The sequence below is a fragment of the Malaclemys terrapin genome, chromosome 1 (genome assembly GCF_027887155.1).
Source record: "Malaclemys terrapin pileata isolate rMalTer1 chromosome 1, rMalTer1.hap1, whole genome shotgun sequence".
NCBI classification, from domain to species: Eukaryota; Metazoa; Chordata; order Testudines; family Emydidae; genus Malaclemys; species Malaclemys terrapin.
This window is the reverse complement of record NC_071505.1, coordinates 86,952,064-86,967,340: the sequence shown is the minus strand read 5'-3', so window position 1 is coordinate 86,967,340 and position 15,277 is coordinate 86,952,064. Positions and strand designations below refer to the sequence as shown.

Below are 15,277 nucleotides of genomic sequence, written 5' to 3'. Positions count from 1 at the left end.
CCTTGGACTGTGATGTAGTCATATGCTCTGATTCTCAATGGACTGTGCAAGGAGGGGTGAAATATTGGAACGGCCTACCGAGGGAAACGGTGGGGGCGACGGACCTGTCTGGTTTCAAGATAAAGTTAGATAAGTTTATGGAGGGAATGGTTTAATGGTAAAACATAGTAGTCAAGGAAAGCCAAGCAATGGTGGGTAAATAGTATAATGGCTAACGGGGTCAGGCTGGAGACTCTTGCCTATATGCTCGGGGTCTTACTGATCGCCACATTTGGGGTCGGGAAGGAATTTTCCTCCAGGGCAGATTGGCTGAGCCTCTGGAGGTTTTTCGCCTTCCTCCGCAGCATGGGGCAGGGATCTCTAGCAGGAGGGTCTCTGCCGATTGAAGTCACTAAAAACAGGATTGGGGACTTCAACAGCAGAGTCCAGGGAAGGTGTAGGGACGGTTTTATGGCCTGCAGCATGCAGGGGGTCAGACCAGATGATCATAATGGTCCCTTCTGACCTTAAAGTCTATGAGTCTATGAGTCTATGAGTGAGTATATGGGCACCCATATGGGAACGACAGGAAGGCAAAGAAGTTGCATACTGGGAAAATCATTATTGATATTATTCGGAAAAGGACTGGTTCCACAGAAATCAAGCACGTTAAGGCTCATGCTAAACAGCATACTCTAGAAGGATACTACAGTGCTAAGGCAGATAACATGGCCAAGGAAGCAGCAGCTACAACATCTTCTGGTTCAAAGTGACATCAAAGCGGTAACTCAATCTCGAATGAAAGAAGAAGCAAATCTAGAAAAACTGCAAACACTGATACAGCTGATTCAAACCTTCTGGAACACCATAAAGCAATCATACAGTATGAAGAACAAGAATGGAAACAAGTGGGACAAAGGATAACAGGAGTAGAAGGAGAATGGGAAATAACAAGAGAACAAGAATGGTCATAGCAAAGCAAGGAGATCAAGAAAGATGAGTACCTCCAGAACAATATGGAGAAGAAATAATCCAATTTGCACATGAACAAGGACATTTTGGGGCTAAGAGAACATTAGCACAAGTAAAAAAGGTAATGTGGTGGCCAGGAATGAACATGCCTATTAATAGATTTTGTCAATAATGCTTAGTGTGTGCCCAAGTTAACTCTAAAAGCAAGAAAGAAAAAATACTGAGACACCAACCTGACACTAAGGGCCCATGGCAAAAATTACAAATGGATTACATTGGACCTTTGAAAATAACTCCTACAGGAAAAACCTTTTGCTTGGTGGTCATAGATGATTTTTCAAGATGGGTGGAAGTAATCCCCACACCAGATAACACAACTCAAACTATAGCTCAGGCTTTTTGAACCCAAATGCTCAGCAGATGGGCTATAGCCTTGATCATGGATAGTGACCAAGGACGTCACTTCGTGGGAGCAGTGGTCAAAGCATTATTATTGATGATGGGAATCAAATAAAAATGGCATGTAGTCCAGCACCCACAGAGTGCAGGAAAAGTGGAAAGGAAGAATAGAGAAATAAAAGCAGCCTTGACCAAGCAAATTCAAACACAAGACCGGGATTGGGAAACCTGCAAACCATTTAACACTCTGTTGACCAGTCTCTGGAAGGTTGTACCAGCATTTACCAGACCAAAGGGTAACACCATAAATTCATAGAGCCCTATGTCAGTGATAAAAGCTGATTTTTGCTGTGCCTCCCCCTCCAAAGGGATCTGCCAGTAACCTTTGATCAAATCAAAGGTACTAAGGTACTTGGCTTGGCTCAGCACATCCAGCATGTCATCAATTCTTGGCATGGGGTAGGCATCTGTTACAGTGACAGCATTAAGTTTTCTATAGTCTACACAAAATCTAATTGTGCCATCCCTTTTGGGGACCAAGGCCACAAGGGAAGCCCACGCACTGTCAGATTCCTTAAACACCGCCAGGTCAAACATACTTTGTATCTCAGCCTGAATTTGCTCCTTCACCTTGCGGGTGGCCCTGTAAGGCCTGGAAGGGGGTGAGGGGGGCTGAGCCCCTTTCATGAGGATTCTATGGGACAGCAACTGTGTCCTCTCTGGTTTGTTGGAAAATACCTCACTGTACCTTTGCAGCATTGACAACGCTTCCCCCTTTTCGACTGGTGTCAACTCACTATAGATTTCCATACTTTCCAAAGTTGACCCATTTTGGCATTAAGCCATCAGATCAGTGAGTAGGTGTGCTCAGTTTCCCTTTCGACAAAACAAATATCTCATTGCATTTACATAAGCCACATTACTCAATCCAGATCCCCTCTTAAGACTCCTGAATTTAACCCTGTAGGTTTCAGGTATAATCTGAAACTGTTTCAAAACCAGTTCCTTAAATTTACCATAGTTTGAAGCATCATCAATAGGCATCTTGTTGAATATGTCCAGAGCTCTTCCAGTCAATTTTGCCATTAAAATAGTCATTTTTTGATCGTCAGGAATTACATGGAGGGTGCACAGTCTCTCAAAGGTGATGAAATATTCAGCAATATCACTGGATTCATCATATTGTGGACATAGTCGCTCCCATTTGTGGATTTTTGAGGAAGTGGAGCCAGCTGCTGAAGGGTTTTGTCTCTTCCACTCCATAACAGTCAGTTCGTGCTTCTGGGTCTCAATCTGGGCCTGTATTTCTCTGTCTTTTAACTCCAGGGCTAGCCACCTCTCTCTTTCCTTCTCCTGCTGAACATCTTGCTATGCTAGCCTCTGGGCTTCAATCTCTTTGTCTTTTAACTCCAGGGCTAACCTCTGGGTTTCCATGGCTCTTTTGTGAGCAGCTTCCTCCCTGGCTGCCTCTGCCTCCATAGTCTTTCTGTGTGCAGTCTCCTCCCTGGCTGTCTCTGCTTCTTTGAGCCTCAATTGAAACTCACAGTCCTTTGCCTTCTCTTCTGCTTCCAGTCTGGCCAGCTCTAGTTTTGTAGCTGCCTCACTGGTAGTCATTTTCCTGTGTTCTTGTGCTTATTTCCTCACCCAAAATAAACAAACAGAAAATAACAAACCAGTAACCACGTTGTCAGGTCTCCAGTCACCATACTCAAAACTCACTTAAAATCACTAGTAGTATCTCAAAGCAATCAGCTGTGCACAGATCCTGCTCGACTACGCCACTGTGACGGGTTGGGTGATAGAGACCTGTGATGTTTAGATGCTGCATGTGATTATTGGAACTGGGAGCACTGGCTGTTGGGAGTCTGAAAGGACAGGAAACAGGAAGGAGGGGGGAGGAGTTGAGGAGACTGGGAGAGTTACAGAGTGTGCAGCTACAGCTTGGAAAAGAAACTTCCACTGTAAATAAAGTTCTGTTGAAGTTGTTGATACTTTGCTTGGTGGATACAACATTTTGGAGACTACAACATTTTGGCGACGAGGATGGATCTTCTGCCCCTGAACCCACCTGCACCCTTTCTGCAAAGCCCAGGTGAGCCTCCAATTGCTTTTACTGCCTGGATCCGTATGTTTGAGACTTATCTGCTTGCAATCAGTGCTACAGAGACTTCTGAAGTAAGAAAGCATGCTCTGCTAATCCACTGCCTTGGAGCAGAAGGGCAGCGTATATTTTATACTTTTCCCCTTGCAGATGATAAATATGAGACTGCACTCACTGCATTAAAGAACTTTTTTGTGCCAAAAGTGAATGTAGTAGCTAATCGCTACAGATTTCACCAGCGTGAGCAGAAACCAGGGGAGACTATAATGCAGTATATGGCTTCCCTGAGGAGTCTGATTGTAACTTGTGACTTAGGGAATATGGCAGATGAGATGATTAGAGACCAGCTCATTGAGAAAACAACAATGCTTCATGTAAGAGAAGGCTTACTTCTAGAAGCGCAACTTACACTAGAAAAAGCAATAACCATTGCTACTCAGATTGAGTCAGCTACAGCTGAAGCCAAAATAATGAGCCAGGGTACAAGAGACCCAGTCCAGGCTGTGACTCCTTTGCAGAAAAATTCACTATCGCTGCAGACAAACAATTGCAAAAGGAAAACTAATGAAAAGCCACTGAATCAGCAAATGCAAAATACAGTAAAAGCATGGATCCCCACAACACCTTGCAAGCTACACAGGATGTCCAGCAAAAGTAGCTCAGTGCAATCATTGCAAAAAGATTGGGCATTTTGCTAAAGTATGTCACAGTAGCCAGTTCAATCAACAGGTGCATGCAGTTACAATACCAGATGTTACTGTGCTGAGTGTAAACAAAATCACTACTGCACATATTCCAGAACAGATAAAGTGCACTGTAAATGTTTCTGCCATACCCTCAGGCAAATCACACTCTATTCAGCTAATGTTGGACACTGGCTCAGCAGTATCTATATTACCTGATTCCATCTATTTGCATTACTTTAAAGATGTGCCTCTTACTGAACCCAAACTTCACTTGATATGCTATTTGAAAAACCATATTCCAGTACATGGCTGCTTGCCAGCAATAGTAACTTTTGGTGATCGCTGTGTAACTGCGGAATTCTACATTGTTCACAAAGGCACTCCTATCCTTGGCAGAGATTTATTAGCTGCTTTAAATCTCAGGGTAGTTAATGGACGAATTGATCTTCCTCAGCAAAACACTCTTGCGGTACATACACCAGTTTCAGCTGGGACCCAACTCCAGGTTGAGGAGAAACTCGGCTGTGCTTATGGGTTTCTGCATAAAGTTAAAATGCGGAATAATGTGTTGCCTGTACGACAGAAATTACGGCGCTTACCATTTTCAGTCAGGGAAGCTGTTTCAGAGGAACTTAGAAAACTTGTTCAAAAGGACATTATTGAAGAGATTAACTCCTTGGAATGGGTTTCACCTATAGTAGTGACGCAGAAGAAGGGTGGAGACATTCGCCTTTGTGTGGACTTAAGGGAGCCAAATAAAGCTATTGTGATTGACAGCCATCCTCTTCCTCACATAGAGGAAGTATTTGCAGAACTCTGTGGAGCAAAAGATGTTTTCTACTCTTGATTTGCAGAGCACATACCACCAGGTTATGTTGCATGAAGATAGCAGAGACCTCACAGCATTTACTACACCTGAGGGACTATTTCGTTTTAAACGTGTTCCATACGGTCTCGCATCAGCCCCAAGTGCCTTTCAAAAAATGATGTCATTGATTCTGAAGAATCAACATGGAGTTCAGTGCTATTTGGATGATATTGTGTTTGGAAATACTACTGAGGAGCATGACAATAACCTGCAGACTGTACTAAACTGCATCAGCAAAGCAGGCCTCAAAATCAATAGGTCCAAATTCAAATTTAGACAAACTGAACTCTCCTTTCTGGGGCATACAATTTCACAGGCTGGACTAAAACCTGATCCAGATCATATCCTGGCAATTTCAAATGCTCCTCCTCCAACAGATTTGCAAACCTTACGTTTCTTCTTGGGTCTTACCTCCTAAATATGCAAAATTCATTCCCAATTATGCTTCTGTCATTGAACCGTTACGAGAATTACTACGGAGAAGTTCAACCTTAGTGTGGACAACGGATGCACAAGTTAGTTTCGAAAGGGTGAAAAACTTGATTGTACATAGTCCAGTATTTGCATTATTCAGTCCCGCATTGCCCACAATTGTAACTACTGATGCTTCTGATTATGGACTTGGGGCTCTTCCTCACACAACTTCATGAGGACAATACAGAGAGGACTGTTGCATTTGCTTCAAGGACACTAAGTAATGCTGAGAGAAAATATTCTACAGTTGAAAAAGAAGCACTTGCCTGTGTCTGGGCTACTGAAAAATGGAGAACTTACCTGTGGGGCCGCACGTTCAAGTTGCGCACAGACCACAGCCCTTTGACAACGTTGCCCACCACGAAAGGACTGGGAAGAGCAGGATATCATATTGCTAGATGGTCTGCAAGACTACTTTCTTTCAATTATGAACTGGAATATAAGCCTGGAAACTAAAATATGGTAGCTGATTGCCTTTCTCACCTGCCTTTGCCTTCACCAGATGGTCCACCGGAGGATAAGGATGTAGTAGTTGCGCTTATTACAAGAGAACAATTTCAAGCTGCTTGTTCAGCGTGTCCAATTCAACAAAAATTACGGGAATTTCTGACAAAGAGATGGCCCAGTAACCCTAAAAACCTTGACCCAGTTTTGCTGCCTTATTTTAGAGTTCGGGATGAACTTTCTTTGCTCGATGGCTGTGTGCTACGAGGTACACACCGGCTACTTGTGCCAGAAGAATTACAGTCAAAACTCATACATCTGGCACACAATACTCATCAAGGAATTGTCAGAACCAAACAACGACTATGGGATCTGTATTGGTGGCCAGGGATGGACTCTCAAACTGAAGCACTCATAAAATCCTGTGTCACTTGCCAAATGCATGATAAGACAGCAGTGACATGTACCCCTCCATTACAGCCTATTCCTATTCCTGAATCTGCATGGGAAAAAGTGGCAATTGACATTGTAGGACCCTTTGCTACTGCTCCACTTGACTGTCATTATGCCATCACTTTAATAGACTATTTCAGCAAATGGCCTGAGGTGGCGTTTACATCGCAAATTTCTTCTGCTACAGTAATTAAGTTCCTCTCTTCAGTTTTTAGCCGGGAAGGTAACCCCAAAGAACTGGTTTCAGATAATGGTAGTCAATTTACTTCCCTGGAGTTTGAAACTTTTCTAGAAGAGAGGAACATTTTACACAAGAGGTCATCCCTATATTACCCTCAAGCCAATGGGGAAATCGAATGATTTAACAGAAGATTGAAAGAGAGTTTGCAAACAGCTAAATTGGAAGGGCAATTGTGGATACCCTTCACTACTGATTTCTTGCAAGCATACCGGGCTACACGACATGCCACAACGCAAAGATCACCCGCAGAGTTACTTCATGGGAAACAGATGACTACTAAATTGAACCTTGCTGGATTGTTAAAGGCACGACCTGATGCCCCACACAAGGATGATGTGAGAAAGACAGTTGAACAGAACCAAGCAAAGTCTAAGGCTTTCACAGACAAATGGCGGGGTGCTAAGGAACCAAAGTTTGAGTGTGGTTCCTTTGTTAGGATATGAAAACCTGGAATCTTACGCAAAGTGGACCATAAATTCACAGCTCCTCTTAAAATCATAGAGAAGAAGGGACCTTACACCTATCGATTTTCTGATGGGCGGGTATGGAATGCTTCTTATCTTGCACCTGCCTATGCACCAAGAGGAGATTATGCCAACACCCAGTTTGCATTGGATGACTTCACTGTATAACCAACACAACAAGACATTGCACTGGAACCGGGGCTTGAGAGACAGCCTGTCAGACTTAGTCTTTAGTCCAGGCAGGTGGTCGTCTATGTTATGTAGTATCTACAGTGTTTTCAGTGTAATATTCCTGCCAACAGTATAGTGTCTTGTTTCATATTTGTTCCTGTGGTTAGAACAACAATGTTTATTTTAATTTGGAAAGTTTCTTAAGAGAGGAGGGAATGTGATGTTTAGATGCTGCATGTGATTATTGGAACTGGGAGCAGTGGCTGTTGGGACAGGAAACAGGAAGGAGGGGGGAGGAGTTGAGGAGGCTGGGAGAGTTACAGAGTGTGCAGCTACATCTTGGGTCTGGTCTATACTACCCGCCTGAATCGGCGGGTAGAAATCGACCTCTCGGGGATCGATTTATCGCGTCCCGTTGGGACGCGACAATCGATCCCCAAATCGGCGCTCTAACTCCACCAGCGGAGGTGGTAGTAAGCGCCGCCGACAAAAAGCGGCAGAAGTCGATTTTGCCGCCATCCTCACAACGGGGTAAGTCGGCTGCAATATGTCGAATTCAGCTACGCTATTCACGTAGCTGAATTTGCGTATCTTAAATCGACTCCCCGCTGTAGTGTAGATGTACCCTTGGAAAAGAGACTTCCACTGTAAATAAAGTTCTGTTGAAGTTGTTAATACTTTGCTTGGTGGATACAACAAGACCCCCTTGGGACTGCCACCTGATGTGCTGAGACTACCTCTGAGCCCATTTTCCCTGGCAGCTTGGGACTTCAGTACCTTTCTTGTTGAGCCAGACATGCTAGCTTGCTACAAACACAGACCCAGGTCTGAAACACGTCTCCCAAAAGCTGCAGACTTAACTGAAAATGGCTTAGAAAGTACTCCTGTCTCTAGCACCCAGATACCCAGCTCCCAATGGGATCCAAACCCCAAATAAATCCGTTTTACTCTGTATAAAGCTTATACAGGGTAAACTCATAAATTGTTCACCCTCTATAACACTGATAGAGAGATATGCACAGCTGTTTGCTCCCCCAAGTATTAATTACGTGCTCTGGGTTAATTAATAAGCAAAAAGTGATTTTATTAAATATAAAAAGTAGTATTTAAGTGGTTCCAAGTAATAACAGACAGAACAAAGTAAATTACCAAGCAAAATAAAATAAAAACACGCAAATCTAAGCCTAATAAAATAGGAAACTAAATGCAGGTAAATCTCACCCTCAGAGATGTTCCAATAAGCTTCTTTGACAGACTAGACTCCTTCCTAATCTGGGTCCAGCAATCACTCACACCCCCATAGTTACTGTCCTCTGTTCCAGTTTCTTTCAGGCATCTCTTTGGGGTGGAGAAGCTATCTTTTGAGCCAGCTGAAGACAAAATGGAGGGACTTCCAGGGCCTTATATAGTCTCTCTCTTGTGGGTGAAAACCCCTTTGTTCTCCTGTGTAAAATTCCCTCAACAAGATGGAGTTTGCAGTCATCTGGGCAAGTCACATGTCTATGAATGATTCAGCTTTTGCAGGCCGACACCATTGTTTACATGTTAGTTTGACTATTCCCAGGAAAGCTCAGATGTGGCTCAGATTGGCATCTCCCCAAGTCCATTGTCAGTTAAGTGTTTCTTGATTGGGCACTTACTGAGAATAGCCCTTTCTCAAGAAGCGGACCAAATGCATCACAGAGGCTACTTAGAATCAAACAAGGACATAGCCAATATTCATAACTCTGCATACAAAAATGATACACACATATAGACAGCATAATAACAACCAGCAAACTACAACCTTCCCATAGACACCCCACTTGGCCTTTTCTGTACAAAACCTGGTGCAACCATAGGACCCTGGTTGCAACAATGATCTATACGGTCACAATTCATGTCAATAATGTCATAAGGTTATATTGCAAGGCTTTTGCCTACCTGACTCCAAAGAGGACTTGAAGGAGGGTACAAATTCCTGAGACAAAGAAGATGGTGCTGATCAGGTGACCCTGGGTCAGGGGGTCATGCTGCAGGCAAAGCTCTTTGGACAGGATCAGAGGGATGGCTACAAGACCACCCAGAGCTGTCAGGTAGTGCTATGAACCACAGAGAAAAGACCCGGCATGAAAAAGGGCTCAGTACTTGTCCAGTATAACTATTCTACTGTTGAGGGAATGCGAAATGCCATTTGTAGATCTGGACTCAAATGACACCAATAACACTAATTCTTGATAACCTTAATTTTTTCTTACAAGTTTCATTTTCTGGTGGGGCTGTTCTAAAGTATCTGTCAGAGCTTTAACAACCCATCCCAGCCTTATCCATTTTTTTCACCTTACCACCACTTGGCACTCTGTAGAAACAACAGAACCTAGTTCCCAAGGGCTGTCTGATGGGAACTAGCACATTTCCTAGCTTTGAGCAGCAGGTTGCACTAGATGACCTCCTGAGGTCCCTTCCAACACTGATATTCTATGATTCAGGGTCTGGAGAAAGCTATTTTGGGGGCTCTCTACCAAGAAAGGGGGGCGGGTTACTGGAGGGAAGTATCAGGTTGGATTTATGCCAAATGTGTGTTTCAAGCCGTTCTGCTTTGCTCTAGGGCACCACGAACTCCCTCAGCCTGCAGTATTCCTAATGACACTTCTCATGCTCCCTTAGGCCACAAGCCAGTACTGGGGGAAATCAGCAAAGTTGGTGCAAAATACTACCAAATTAGAACTGTCCACTCATTTACCCTGGTGGTAGTGTTTTATACTCTGTTTGCATAAGTGTAAATAGCTACGTAAGATGCAAAGAAGTGGAAAAATCAGGCCCCACCTTTTTAATAAACCCATTATACGTATGTGTGTAAAGACCTTTAATTAGTCATCCACAATAAAAGAATCTTTAAAATCCAATTTTCTTTTCACTGTTAATGCTGATTGTGCAGTTCACTCAGCTTGGGCAATGAAAATAGAGCTTTTGTTCCTTGTCAACATCACTTTCTGCTTCCCATGCACTAGTATGGTGCTGCAACGTTTGGGGTGCTAACACTGCAGGAAATGATTACGTTCCCCCCAAAATAACTGTTGCTTTCATTAGAATCTTTTTAATTAAAAAAAAGTGATGGAAATATTTCCAGTGATCTTGGGTTTCACAAAACCTTATTTTTACAGAGCCCAAGGTTTGAGTCTAAACTAAACTGACAAGATCACTTTAAGAAATTAACAAAGCACAAACTATTCATCAGTATCCAAACAAAGTCAGCATCACTATCTTAGCTTAATCATTGGTAAGCATCTTACCATACAGATATTCTACTCCATTGGCCTGCAATGTATCACCCCAGTTGGGTGTATTTCTCTCGCACAGTCCTATAAACTGATAGAAGCTGTACAGTTTCTTTTTCGTGCTACTTCTGCTTAGCTTTTATTGTAATGGAGTCACAGAGGGCCTGGAGCCTTTAGATATTTTCCATAACTCTGTAACACTGGCGTTATTCATGGGCTATCTGTTCCTGTTTGTCCTTAGAGCGCAAGCTCGCTGGGTCTGGGACTGCATCTGCCGGTTTGTACTGCATCGAGCACAATGTAAATAAATATCAAACGAAAACAATCTGGCCCCATGCACTTAACAGAGATGACTTGACATCACCAACAGCCAATCAGATGGTTTCAGGCATGGCCAGTAAATATGAGCCATTTCCTAATTCACATTTTACTTGTTAAGCAGGGCTATGAACAAGCCAATAAACCTCTGCCCACCCCATTCCACCATGTTCTTGCTAGTCTCACCTGAATCCCTAGCATGATGCAGAGGTACCATGGTGGAATGTCAGTGACAGAGTACACTAGTGTACTGCAGTTCTTGCCCTGGTCTTTCTTCTTTTCCTTTAGCCCCTCAGCATCGAGTTCAGACAAGGCACTGTATTGGTCTCCATCTTCAACCTGTAGGAACCAGGACAGAACATTCCTAGTTAGAGCCTCATTCAGAGAGTTACCCATCACCTACAACTCTCATTGACTTCAGTCAGATCTGTGTATGTCTCTCAGGTTCCTGTCAACATGTGGGAAGGGGGGTAATTTAATTCACACTAACTCCAACCTGGCTGGGATGGGAACAAGAAGTGCATTTAAAAACAATGTGAAAACTGTGAGTGAGTGTGTGTGTGTGTGTGTGTGTGTGTGAGTGAGAGAGAGGGAGAGAGAGAGAGGATCCAATGAAACTCTCGTCATTTTGAGATGCGCAGTCCTCTGGGTTACCCCCCCCCCACCCCGCCCATTTCTTCCTTTTATCCTTCCCCTTCTTACCAGGCCAAACTGTGTGCTGACCTACCTTTGTAGCTGAGAAAAGCCGAATGTGCTGCCCACCCCACTCCTGTGTTGGGCTATAGCAGTGGTTTTGTACCACCACAAGGCACGTTCTTCCTCCTTCCCACTCCCCCTACATGGCCAAGCATGCTATACGCACAGACAACCCAGTGCCCACCAACCCAGAACTCTGCTCAACCAAGAAACAAAGAGACCCAGTGAGGTGCTGGCAGGGGAGCCCTTGTTAAAGCTGCACCGCCTAACTGAAGGGAGGCTGGGGGCCACTACCCTGCCGCACTCCTAAGGCTCACCCTGCCCTGACAAGAAAGAAAGGCTCCCTCATGGAACATCCCTGGACAGAAGTAGGTGAGCAGAGCAGCTCACCTTCCCTTTCAGCCAGACCTCAGCATGCACAGACGGTGGGGTGCAGTAGGGGAGGGGAGTGTCTTGCACCCACGTGAGCAGCTTTCACAGTGGGAGCTGGGACTTTGGGGAGAGGAGGAGCAACAATGGCTGGGGAGGGCCTGGAGTGGGTCTTTATGATCGCAGGCATGAGGGAGCTGGGCAGGTGTGTCTGAAACAGCACCCCCTCCCCCCTCCAGAGAGAGATAGAGTCTCCCCCTGAAGGGAGCAAAGCAAATGATACTCTAGAGTGAAGAAACTGGAGCAGAAAATAAATACAACTTTTCAAATCAAAATAAAAAAGACAAATGATGCACATATTTCAAATATGTAGGTGTGACATGGCATTATTTGCATCAAATATCCAGATATCTGGACCTTCATCCTCAGTAGACAAGCTAGTCTACTGTAAGCGCAAAGGCCTAAAACATATTGGCTAATGCATTTTAAAACACTCTCTCTTGTCCTTATGTAGACAGGCTGGGAGCATTAAAAATAGCTGGGTCCAGACAGAAGCAAGCTCACTTTCCGGAGCTCTTGTTCAGAAAAGAAGCTTATAGCAAAGTAACTAGTACAGTGCATGTACCATTGCCAGTTCCACATGAATGCCTGATCCTGCCTGGGAACCTTGGGAAGGAGAGAGCCCGAGGCACTGCTGAATGGAATCGACCTCTCGTTTTGGGAGAAGCGGGAACAAGCAGAAGTCTCTGTGACAGGACAAGCCCTTGCCTCTTCTGCAGCAGGGGGCCTGAGCAGGACAACTCTTGGATTCTGTCTTGTTGCCTGCGGCAAAAGATTCATTACCTATCCATTACAATTATTAGCCTCAATCCTGCGAGCTCAGACATCCAGGTCGACCCCCGCGATTGCCTGGTTCGCAGCATAAAATCAGAGCCATCATCATTATTTTGAACAAAAATCTTCTTGACAGAATAAAAACTGAACTGCTTGAAACACAAAGAACCCAGACGATCAAGGTAAGGGAGGAGTCAATCTTTAGGGAAGTTAGAAGCCTGAACTGAGCTGTGTCTGGGAGCATTTTAATAATAAAAAGAAAAACCCTTTGTATTTCTACAGCACCTTCCACGTGAGGCTCTCAAAGCCCCTTACCTGTGTTAACCCATTTACCCTCATAGCCTTCCTGGAAGGGAACTAGGTTTTATTTTTCCTGCTTTACAGATGGGGAAACTGAGGCACAGAGCAGTAACTGATTTGCCCAAGGTCAAACAGAACAGTTTGTGGCAGAGTACAGTATCCAGATACCTAATTCTTAACCCTCTCTCAGGAGATGAGCAACTCTTCTTGATTTTAACGGAAGTTACTTGTATCTTGAAGGAGAGAAAGTTCCCCATCTCCTTAGTTCCCAGTCCTGTGGTTTATCCACAAGACCATCCCTTCTCCTCCTCCTCCTTCTAATATGTTTTCCAGTATTTCCAGCACTGTTACACACCTGCTAGTAACACCGCATATAATTCACTCGTGAATTTGTTACTGTACTGGAAATCTGCAGGGCACTGTGCCTAGTTCACCCCAAATTCTCTCCATCAACCTCTCTGTCAATTTACCTCTTTTGAAATAGACCCATTTAAAAAGAAAAAGAAAAAAAAACAAATCCTTCACCAGTTTTAATTTTCTCTGCCCTTGTCATCACATAAAACCTCCAACCAAGGGACACAGTAACAAGAGGCAGAAGGTTTAATCTCTTCTGAAACAGATATGTAGACTATAGTAGAATCAGGGTCAGTTCATCACCTCTCATCTTTTCTCTCTTATTTACAGAATACAAGAAAAGCACTCCAAAGAAGCAAAACAGCCTTTAAATTACTATTGTACAAGCAACAGGATTTAGTGAAGAAGATACCAGACCACGTCAGCCTCATCTTTACAAAGGACCCTAGAAAGACTGTTCAATCTGTCTTTCTTCCCTCCCCCTTTCAGTCACTCTAACACACCCCTTCTCTCTCTCTCTCTCTGCTGCTTCTCTTTCCCCTTCCCTCCCTTGCTCCTGTTAGCTTTCCTTCTCAGAACTCATACAAACCGTATGCAAGCTATATTTTTCTTAAAGCAATAAACTCACCATAAAACTGGGGTTCTCCAGCCCATTGACATCTTTGACTGCTGAGTGCGTCATTCCTTCCAATTTTCTTCAGTGGCTCCCTTTAAAAAAGAAAGAATAGAGGAAGGGAATCTTCAAAAATCACTTCATGCTCCAATAAATAAAATCCTGAACAAACAACTATTCAGCAGCACAGGAAGTCTGACTTCCAGGAGCCCAAACTCAGTCCCAGCCATTCATGTAAGAAGAATTATAAAGGAATTTTCTTTTTTTTTGTCCTGCGTAAATCATTTACTGTCTCCGTTGATTAGAAAATCAGTGCTTGGAGCACGCTGATAGGCTGCGCTTCCCTGGATAGATTGCATCGTAAAAGATGACAGAAAATCCTTCCTTGCTAGGTAAGGGATTGTGTCAAGCAAAACGTTTCCTTGTCGGCAACATTGTTGATTCAGCTCAGATTAACATCTTCCACCTGGGTTGGGTCCTCTAAAAAAGCTTTCATTGTTCTTTAATAAACTCAGTTCACAGACAGCTTCCCTTATTCTACATGATGAATAGGGTGGAATGCATTATTGTAGTTTTCGACTCAGGTACAACCCATTCATCCTGTATGTGAACCTTCTTGAAACATGAAGAGAATGAAGAACATAGGCAAACTGGATCCTATCTCAGACCACAACCAATACCTGAGACTTCAGTGGAAGATGGAAAAAACCCATAATGCACTTGGTCAATGGTGCAACTCTTTACATGGATATGAGCTCCTGACCACTGATATAGTTGATGACTTGAAGCATGAGATTTATTTACCCTGTTCTTAATAAGTGCAACTGATACATATTATTGTTCATAAATTCATTCAGCCCCTCTAAAAGTCAATATTTAACTCACTGGCTTCCTAAGGCTGTGAACTACATAGACTGACTGCTCCCTGTATGAAGCAGCACTCCACCTAAATATACTGATCACTAATTTGGAATGTGTCTTTGCTTTTGTAAGCAGAGTCAGGATAAGCTCTACCTGGTGAATTATGGCGAGGATGGAAAAGAACTTCAAGGGCTGATCTTGTTTGCATAGGCACACCCACCCGCCTAGCCTGGGACAACAACAACTGAAAGTGGTTACTTTGGCTGGTGTGGGATCCCCAGTTTCTCTGTTACTGGGGCAGGAAGAATAAAGTGTTGTTACCCTGATTCTGTGAATCAAGGCCAGTGGAACTGTTGTATGACAGAGGGACTCACCAGTAACTAAGTAGCACTCGCTAGACAAGGGGCATGGGTTACAAAACCC

The 15,277-nt window shown here is 43.7% G+C and overlaps 1 protein-coding gene across 1 annotated transcript in view; it reads right to left on the bottom strand.

Annotated features, from left to right (window-relative positions):
- The window catches only part of LOC128837714 (solute carrier family 23 member 1-like), a 69,319-nt gene extending 55,013 nt beyond the window's left edge, over positions 1–14,306 (bottom strand). Inside the window, exons 1-3 of the mRNA XM_054029099.1 lie at positions 14,009–14,306; positions 11,014–11,166; positions 9,176–9,333 (exon numbers count right to left, since the gene is read on the bottom strand). Of these exons, the coding sequence (XP_053885074.1) occupies positions 9,176–9,333; positions 11,014–11,166; positions 14,009–14,062 (365 nt within the window). The 5' untranslated portion in view covers positions 14,063–14,306. The remainder of the gene's footprint in view (positions 1–9,175; positions 9,334–11,013; positions 11,167–14,008) is intronic.
- Between the last annotated feature and the right edge of the window lie 971 nt (positions 14,307–15,277).